The following is a 10,000-nucleotide window of genomic DNA, read 5'->3' on the forward strand; positions in this document are numbered from 1 at the left end:
AAGAAAATGAGAGAGAGAGAGAAGGTTGGAAGAGGTGGAGATAGTGAATCTGGAAGTGGGGTGGATCAGTAAGGATGAAGTGAGGACTGCTATGAAGAAGATGAAAAGTGGAAAGGCGGTTGGCCCAGATGGTATACCAGTGGAGGCATGGAAGTGCTTAGGAGAGATGGCAGTGGGGTTGTTAACCAGATTGTTTAATAAAGTCTTGGAAAGTGAGAGGATGCCGGAGGAGTGGAGATTAAGTGTACTGGTTCCGATTTTCAAGAATAAGGGTGATGTGCAGAGCTGTGGTAATTACAGAGGGATAAAGTTGTTAAGCCACACCATGAAGTTGTGGGAAAGAGTAGTGGAAGCTAGGTTGAGAGGAGAGGTGACGATCTGTGAGCAGCAATATGGGTTTATGCCAGGAAAGAGCACCACTGATGCAATGTTTGCTTTGAGAATGTTGATGGAGAAGTATAGGGAAGGCCAGAAGGAGTTACATTGTGTGTTTGTGGATTAAGAGAAAGCTTATGATAGGGTGCCAAGAGAGGAGTTGTGGCATTGTATGAGGAAGTCGGGAGTGGTGGAGAAGTATGTGAGGATCATGCAGGATATGTATGAGGACAGTGTGACAGCGGTGAGGTGTGCGGTAGGAATGACGGACCGGTTTAAGGGAAAAGTGGGATTACACCAAGGATTGACTCTGAGCCCTTTCCTGTTTGCAATGGTGATGGACAGGTTGACGGACGAGATCAGACTGGAGTCCCCATGGACTATGATGTTCGCGGATGACATGATCTGTAGGGAGAGTAGGGAGCAGGCTGAGGCAAGCCTCGAGCAGTGGAGGTACGCACTGAAGAGAAGGGGAATGATAGTCAGTAGGAGTAAGACGGAGTACATGTGCGTAAATGAGAGGGAGGGTGGTGGTATCGTGTGGTTGCAAGAAGTTGAGGTGGGGAAGGCGGATGGGTTTAAATACTTGGGTTCAACTGTCCAAAGTAACGGAGAGGGTGGGAGAGAAGTGAAAAAGAGAGTGCAGGCAGGATGGAGTGGGTGGAGAAGAGTTGCAGGAGTGATTTGTGACAGAAGGGTAGCTGCAAGAGTGAAGGGGAAAGTATATAAGACGGTAGTGAGACCAGCTATGTTGTATGGTTTGGAGGCGGTGGCACTTACAAAAAGACAGGAAGCGGAGCTGGAGGTGGCAGAGTTAAAGATGCTGCGATTCTCGTTGGGAGTGACGAGGATGGATAGGATAAGAAATGAGTATATTAGAGGGACAGCGCAGGTTGGACAGTTTGGAGACAAAGTGAGAGAGGCGAGATTGAGATGGTTTGGACATGTGCACAGGAGGGAAACGGAGTATATCCGGAGAAGGATGTTGAAGATGGAGCCGCCAGGAAGGAGGAGAAGAGGAAGGCCAAAGAAGAGGTTCATGGATACGGTGAGGGCGGACATGCGGGTGGTTGGAGTGTCAATGGAAGATGTGGAGGATAGAGCGAAATGGAGACGGTTGATCAGCTGTGGCGACCCCTAACGGGAGCAAGCCGAAAGAGGAAGAAAAAGATATATATATATATATATATATATATATATATATATATATATATATATATATATATATATATATATATATATATATATATATATATATATATATATATATATATATATACATATATATATATATATATATATATATATATATATATATATATATATATATATATATATATATATATATATATATATATATATATATATATATATATATATATATATATATATATACACACACATATATATATATACATATATATATATATATATATATATATATATATATATATATATATACATATATATATATATATATATATATATATATATATACATACATATATATATATATACATATATATATACATACATATATATACACATACATACATATATACATACATACATACATACATACATACACATACACACACACACACACACACACACACACACACACTTCTATATACATGTTTAACCATGTTTAACCTAAATACATGTTTATATTTCTGTATACATGTTTATTTACATATATACATGTTTAACCAATAATATTAATTAAATAATTCATCCTAACATGTCATTTTTATGATTGATGTTCAATTTCCCCAAGGCAACTTGAGACGGGCCCCAAATGATATCCATGAAAAAGTGGCGGTTTCGACATCATCCAACGATAATTGATGATAAAAAACACCATAAAAGTACAGGATAAAGAGTATAGAGCTTTTTCTTAATCAAGCTTGGGCTTGGCTGTGAAGCAATATACATTGCACATCACCGAACCGATCAGTAAATTGTCTTTTGACTCATAAATGCCAATGAACCTTCATCGTTTTCTTCCTCAAAACAACCAACCATTGCTCGCATAACAGCCTGAGTTATTATATTCTACTCCTTAAGGCATTATTTCTGTGGAGAAAATGGCAAACCATTCAGTGTATTCCCTGCCAAGAAAGTGCTTTGGAGGGATATGATATTTGTTGGGGGGAGTAAAAGCGGTGGGGGTGGGGAAGTGAAAGGACATGCGTATGGCAAGGGCAAGGAAGAAGAAGGGGGGAAGGGGTCAGTAAATCATATCCACCATCTTGCATACAGATGGCCATATTATTTCGAAATTAACTTTGAGCCACTTTAAGAAGTGACTCAACATGACAAATCCATGATTAAGGGAAATAATGTTTTTTTTATACAGCAGAAAAGGATTGGAAGATTGGAGCAACTATGTCCCCAAAAAAGTAATGCAAGTCTGCAGTGAATGGAAGAATGATTTTTCAATTATTTTATAAGCAGCCTGTGTATGCTGGTTGCATCATTGTTGGGAGTGTTGCTGCGCTGCTGATGCAGTGCCCCGTTTCCATTAAGCTGGTACTCATTTTTCTGATCGAATAAGGATGACAGGCCAACCCAACTGGTGCTGCTTAACAGTATGACAGGGGCTCAAACTCAAGACCCTAAGATCTTAATTAAGCCAGCTACCTTAACTGTTAAGCCAACACTATGCTTTGGAAGAATGATGCAACAAACAGAGAAGGAGAATATTTGGAGCAAATGTATATGATTGATAAATGAATGGTTGAATGGATTTGGGTTGTAACTTACACACTTCAGGTGTGATAAATAATGCCTTGCCATAGGTACAGACACTTTGAAGGTTCAACAGTGCGGTGGCATGATTGAGATCAACGTGTATGTATAATGGCAAAAACAGGTTGTTACCTCTGCCACCATATTCACCCATTTGACTTTGTCTGTAAGCAGGACATCTCAAAAAGTTACGGACGGAGTCAAACAAAACTTGGTGAATATGTTGGATGTGTGACAAGCACAAATTAATTCGATTTTGTTGAAGACAAAGATCAGGATATGAGATTTTTTTTTAATTCTTCAAGTAATTCTTCACCATTGAGAGATGGGGCCAAAAACGGTACGGAGCACGATATTTCAAAATGTGGACGGATTATGACAAAACTTGGGAGATGAGTTGGGTAGGTGACAAGAACAAACCAATTCAATTTTGGTTAAGGTCCGGATGCAGATCCAGCCTATCCGTGGGATACAACACGTAAACTGTTCAGCCTGGCAGAGATATGTGCTCGACCGAGTGCCGTTCTAGTTTAAAAAGTGTTCCTCCAGCCTGAACGAGTTGGTATCGGACATACTGGTGGAGGTTAAATATTTGTGTAATGAATATTCAACATCTATTTTAATAAATGGTCTCTGATAGCAGAACACTCACCATCTGGAGGATTATCTCTACAATCGCCTGCATGATTTCACACTGTGTCTCCATGTCACTGCAATGTACAGATGCACGTACAACCTGATGAAGTTCACTAGCCAACGAACCATTTGAAGCAAAAATAAAATGCTCAGCAGCACTTTGACCTTGATGTCATTTCGTCAGCTCATGAAACAAACTCTGTGATAACATGACAGTCTACATTTTACAAACTGCCACACATGCTACTTAACCTTTGATGTCGGCCAAACATTTAACTTGTGATGCTACACTTGATGTGACCTGAACACCAGTGCGTGCAAAAATGGAGCAAAGACAGCATCACTTCTCAGGGAACTTCACAATCAGCCTATGTGTGACTTTCTCCAAAAATACTTGTTTTAACCCATTTGTCTGCTCATCTTGTCTATTTTGTTCCTATCTGCCTGCTTATGTCTAGTATGTCTGTCTCTTGTATACCTGTCTTGCTTTACAACACTGTCGGTGCAGTAACCTCTCACTTTCCAAACATCCAGCAGATAAATGAGTGTCAAACCATTGCTTTAAATTTGTTTTGCATCTGCACTCCATGAGTAACTGTCTCTCCCGGATTCTGTGAATTCAAAAGTACTCAACATTATTTGAATTTTCCACAATTAGGCCGAAGTACAAGGCCTGTTACTCTCACAACAGAGAAAGGTCGGTGGCCTCTTCGGTTCATTTTACTGCCTCTCATTCGTTCAAGCTCCTTCTGCTCTCAGCTCTCCGACCTTCCCCAGTTCATCTTGGATGCATAGGTTCTTCCAGTAACTCCATCCTGGTTAAACTCTGGAAATCAAGGCATTATACTCATCACAACTTCTTTGTTCATCTTTTCTCCCATTTGTGAAATTGCCTTCTGAGAATGGGTCATTCGCACTTTTCCCTCGAGGGCTTCAAAAGTAAACAGCGCACCACTATCTTATGTCATCCCATAAAGTACCTCCACCTCTGTTCTTTTCCACTCTTAATAACTCTACACAAACCCAATGATTTTACTTTCAGATTACTGTGTTTTCTCCCTTCCTCTTTTCCTGTTCGTTTATTCCCTCGCTTGTGTCCAATCCACAGATTTATCCCCTCTCGTCATCAGCTGTCCTACCCTTCCTCCCGCCCATGGTTCACTGAAACTTGTGGTGAGGCAGTTGTCCTGAAACAACTTGCCTTTGCCTCATGGAAAGCAAACCCAACTGAGGCCAATCTCAGTTCCTTCCATAAAGCTCGAAAGAAGTGTGTATCTACCCTCAGGAGAGCCAGAAAACAACATCTTTCTAAGCTCAAGCCTGAACTCTCAAACCTCTCCACCTCCTCCAAATCCTGTTGGCGTCTAATCAAATCTGTTTCTGGTGTATGTTCCCCCTCAATCTCCTCCCTTACCAAAAATGGCCGCACTTCTGCTCTCAGCTCTCCGACCTTCCCAGCGTTAATCCACCCCAAACCCACCTGCCTTACCTAAAATGGCCGCACTGCTGATACCGCACATGAAAAGGCTGAATGCCTAAACTCTGTGTTTGCGTCAAAATCTTGTGGCTGAAACCCATCGCTATCTGTACCCACCTTACCCAGTCGCACCCAACTGTCCCTGGACTCTGTGTCCTTTTCCTCTGACAAGGTGGAAAGCTTGCTGTCAAAGCTTGACTCAGATTCTGCAACCGGTCCAGACAGCATCAGTCCACGTGTCCTAAAAACCTGCTCCTCTGCTCTTGCTCACCCTCTCTCTGTTCCATTCACCCTCTCATTTGGTCAAGGTCATCTGCCATCCACTTGGAAATCAGCAAACATTACTGCCCTACGCAAAAAGGTGCTAAAAGAGATCCCAACAACTACAGACCAATGAGCCTTCTCCCAATCATCAGCAAGGTTATGGAATCCATCATCGCTTCAGACATGAAATCCTTCCTCTTCTCCAATGGCTGGATTTCCGATCATCAATTTGGTTTCAGATCAGGTCACTCTCCCCTGGATATGCTGCTTCTGCTCTCCAACAATGGATGGAGGTCCTCAATGCCAGACAGGAAATCAGAGCCATATCCTCCGACATATCGCGTGCTTTTGACACAGTCTGGCACCCTGCCCTGCTCACCAAACTCTCTTCCTGTGGTATCCAAGGTCATCTCCACTCATGGCTCGCAGACTTCCTCTCCTGTTGCAGTCAACGTGTGACCCGAAATGGAGTTCTTTCATCCCCTCTTCCTGTCCAGGCTGGAGTTCTTCAAGACAGTGTTCTGGGCCCTGTTCTTTTTCTGGTTTTCATCAATGATCTTTCCCACTCTCTGGAAAATCCTCTTTATCTCTTTGCTGATGACTCCACTCTCTGCTGTACCATCTGTCATCCCTCAGACCGAGAAGCAGCAGCTTCTTCGCTCTCTCCAGATCTGGGTAAAATCACAAACTGGTCCAACACGTGGAACATGTCTTTCAATCCTGACAAATCCTACACACTCACTTTGTCTCTCCGAAAGGACTGTTTGTTAACCCCCCCCCATCCACTTTCTCAACAATTCTCTGGAAGAAGTCCTTTCGTTCAAGCTTCTGGGTCTCACTATCTTTCCTGGGAAAGCCACCTTTCCAACCTGGCCTCAAAAGCCAGTCGCAGACTGTGAATCGTCCCTCGTGCAAAGTCCTTCCTCAGCCCACCTGAGCTCCCGACCACATCCAAAGCTTTCGTCCACAGCCTGATGGAGTACTGCTCTCCCCTTTGGGCTGGTGCTCCTGCCTCCCACCTTTCTCGGCTTCACGCTGTGGAAACCAAGGCATTTCGGATCGTTGGTATCTCCCACGATAAGGCTGAGTCTTTGGGACTCTCACACTCTCACCGCAGGCAGGTCAGTGGTCTTTCTGTCTTCTACCATCTCCTCTCCGGTCTCAACCTCCCTGCTCTGTCTGTCCCCATATTTCCACAGGGCACTCAAGGTCCACCAGCAACCGCCTTATGGTAAAACTACCAAGATCACGAATCACTGCTCACCTTCACTCTTTCATTCCTCATTTTTCCCACCTTTGGTAGAAACTCCCACACTCTCCTCAATCCCATTCTTCCCTCCAGGTCTTCAAGACAGCAGTTCACCACCATCTCTTATCATCCCCAATCAAAATCCTCGATCTTTTCTACCCACATCAATCCACCCCAAACCCACTTCCTTCAAATTCTCTGCTATCCCTCCTGAAAGACTCTGTAATGTCCATATTGTATACTTCATGTTTCCCACCCCATCCATCTCCCTTCCATAGATCTCCTAATGTTGCTGTTCCCCAGTGTTTTGTCCTTCCCACTCCAGCCCCTCTTATCTGATGCCCCCCTTGATGTGTGTTGTGTGTTAGCTCTCATACAAGCTTCAACAAGGTATACAAAAAAACAAAAAACTGTGGCTCAACTGGCCCACTGTCAGAATGTTGACATTGACCCTCTATCTCTTCGATCTTCCCTCAGCCGTGATGTTATATAGGGGGAGGGGCGGGGGGGGGACTTTACAAGCAGAAAAAAGCTCGTCACAGCTCTGCATTCAATATTCATGTTGGTTTGAGATGATTAGCCACAAAAGAGACCGGCAGGATAGCCTGGAGGTACACACACTCACATCTGAGCTGTCTAGCATGGTTATGAATCCCAACCAAGCTATACTGGCATCCTTGTGTTTCACAGGCAAGGCGATTCATCAATGTGTGTGCCGTCTCTCAGATGGACATTAAACTAGATGTGCTGTCTGCTATAATTTGTTGGTGGGCATTGAATATCTCACCTTGTGTTTCTCAGAGAAGAGGCAAGTTATTGCCAGCACTCTGAACAAATTACATATTCCTCTTCTAAACGATGGGGGCAGGGGGATTGCATCAGCGACACAGCCATGCCCCAGCAAAAGATGCCACACATAGTTACGTGCTGCATATGAAGGAACGTGAGGCATCTTGGACAGACGGATGCGGACGCGTAACAAAAAACCCCAACACACACACACACACACACACACACACACACACACACACACACACACACACACACACACACACACACACACACACACACACACACACACACACACACACACACACACACACACACCTCTCCCAGGTCTGAAAATGCTTTCAGAAACTTGATTGCAAAGGTTGATTTGATAATACATTATCTCATTATTACTATGATAATTATGAAGACAATGAGTTTATTGTCATATATATTAAATATGCATACAATGAGAAGTACTCTGACAGTGCGTGCTTAAAAATTACTTTGAATAAGAAATAGGTAAGAAATAAATTTATAAGAGGTGTATTGAAAAACCTCTCCAACTGAGATACTCACAATAATCCAAATCACACCAAATTTACATTTTTAAACATATGAATATTTGATTGATAAATAAATATTTTTATTACACATCACATATTAATTTCAAAACAACATTGGCTTATATTGGACGATTGTGGGTATCTCGGTTATCAAACTTTTTGAACTCCATTCATAGGAGCTTACGATGTCCACCATGCTGGCTTCAGATTACAAACTGCATATGTCGTGAAAAGATAAGAGGCAAAGCATCTGTGTCTTAAAGAATGAGAGCATGAGAAGACTTTACACTGCACTGAATGATGTGTAAAGGACAGCACCAACTCTGTACATGAGCTGCTTTATATAAAGTACAAACTGAAAACTTGGACAGTCCTCACTGCTCACTCATTAAGATAATGTGTCTGTTTCAAGAATGGCCATTATATCATTATAAGCTATTTTGTCTCCTTTTGCAAATGCTCCATCCCCTACTTCCTGAATCACTGACAGACTCTCACTCCTGCACAACCTTTGTCAAAAACAACTTGTGTTAGTAACTTCTCATTAATGCCTAATCACTGCAGAAAAGGGGAAAAATGCAAAATATATGCCTTGCTTCATGGAGGGCCCTCTTTAATCCCACTCACACACTGACCTCTCTCTTTGCAGAGAGAATACTCTCTCGCGCAAAGCCTCGTCCAGCTGTTCGGCATGTTGCATGATATCCACCGGCTCCTCAATTTCATCATCACAGATGGGCTGAAAACGCAAGTCCAGCTTTTTCGTTGCAAGGCCTGGGGTAGCCAATGGAAGATATGAGAAACAAGAATCATAGAAATGCAAAAAGCACGTTCCGATTTTGAACAATTTTTTTCCAATGACACGTCAATGGCAATCATTTGCACGCTTAACATCTGGCGTGCACGCACTGCCTGTGGCTTCAAGAACGGTTTTCAACCGGTTAAGTTGGAGTCTACCAAACAATAACTTTATCAAAGCAATTCTACCCTTCCTCCCTTTTCTTTGCTACCTCGTGTGATTCTGTTTCTGTCTCATTTTCTTTTCCCCCTGCTTCTGTATAAACTGCACTACTCTCTCATTTTTTTCCCTCTCCCCTCTCCTTTTTCTCATTTTTCATTGCTCTCGATTTTTCTTCATCCATAACTCTGCCTTGTCTCTTTGGACACCGAATATGTATAGATGGCTCTTTAACCACATTTGGATATTTTCACCCTGCTTTATGAAGGTTGGCAACAAATGTATGTTTTCCCATTGTGTTTCGGATTTTGTTTTCTCGGTCTATCAGCTTTCTACCGCCTCCTATCAACTCAAATCTGGTCTCTTTCTCTATGGTTGTCATCTTGGTGACCTTAGCATATTTACTGTCACAAAGTGAATTCCCACTCATTGGAAGAGGATATATTATATTTATCCACAGTCAATGCTTGCTAACTTTTGGTCAACAAGAGCAGCTGTTATGCAATTAATGTCTGGTTCAGTTATTGGCTTCGTATCAAGTGGAAACTTCGTCATCTCATTATTTTGCCTTTTTCTGCCACAAAGGTTCATGAATGAAATGTGACATTCCTGGATAAGATATCTGACAAAGTACAGCCAAGTGTCAATAACACAACTGTGGCTTCTACGAATGTTTCATCGTAAAAGTCAGAGGATTGTGGAGGTGATGAATTTCTAATGTGGTGAAAAACCTTCTTTTATTTTCTTTTAACCAAATACAAAGCACTTACAACTTGTTCACAATATGCCAGACATGCTCGTAGTTTGAATTTGTAAGTTTGATCACATTGCTCCAATCCTCAAAACACTTTACTGGCTCCCACGATACTCCAGCATGCCGATTTTTACCACCAGGCTATTTGGAAGAAAAAAAAGGGGGGACTATTGTATTTGGCTTCATCTGTCTGTCTGTCTGG

General features: G+C 42.2%; 1 protein-coding gene across 3 annotated transcripts in view; it reads right to left on the reverse strand.

Annotated features, from left to right (window-relative positions):
* INTS3 (integrator complex subunit 3) overlaps positions 1-10,000 on the reverse strand; it is a 128,908-nt gene that overhangs the window by 69,602 nt on the left and 49,306 nt on the right. For all 3 annotated transcript variants that reach the window (XM_085846307.1, XM_085846308.1, XM_085846309.1), the window contains exons 16-17: positions 8,722-8,860; positions 3,779-3,836 (exon numbers count right to left, since the gene is read on the reverse strand). In XM_085846307.1, the coding sequence (XP_085702433.1) occupies positions 3,779-3,836; positions 8,722-8,860 (197 nt within the window). The remainder of the gene's footprint in view (positions 1-3,778; positions 3,837-8,721; positions 8,861-10,000) is intronic.

Source organism: Eptatretus burgeri, chromosome 11 (genome assembly GCF_056783735.1).
Source record: "Eptatretus burgeri isolate ZD-2024b chromosome 11, Ebu_testis_v1, whole genome shotgun sequence".
NCBI classification, from domain to species: Eukaryota; Metazoa; Chordata; class Myxini; order Myxiniformes; family Myxinidae; genus Eptatretus; species Eptatretus burgeri.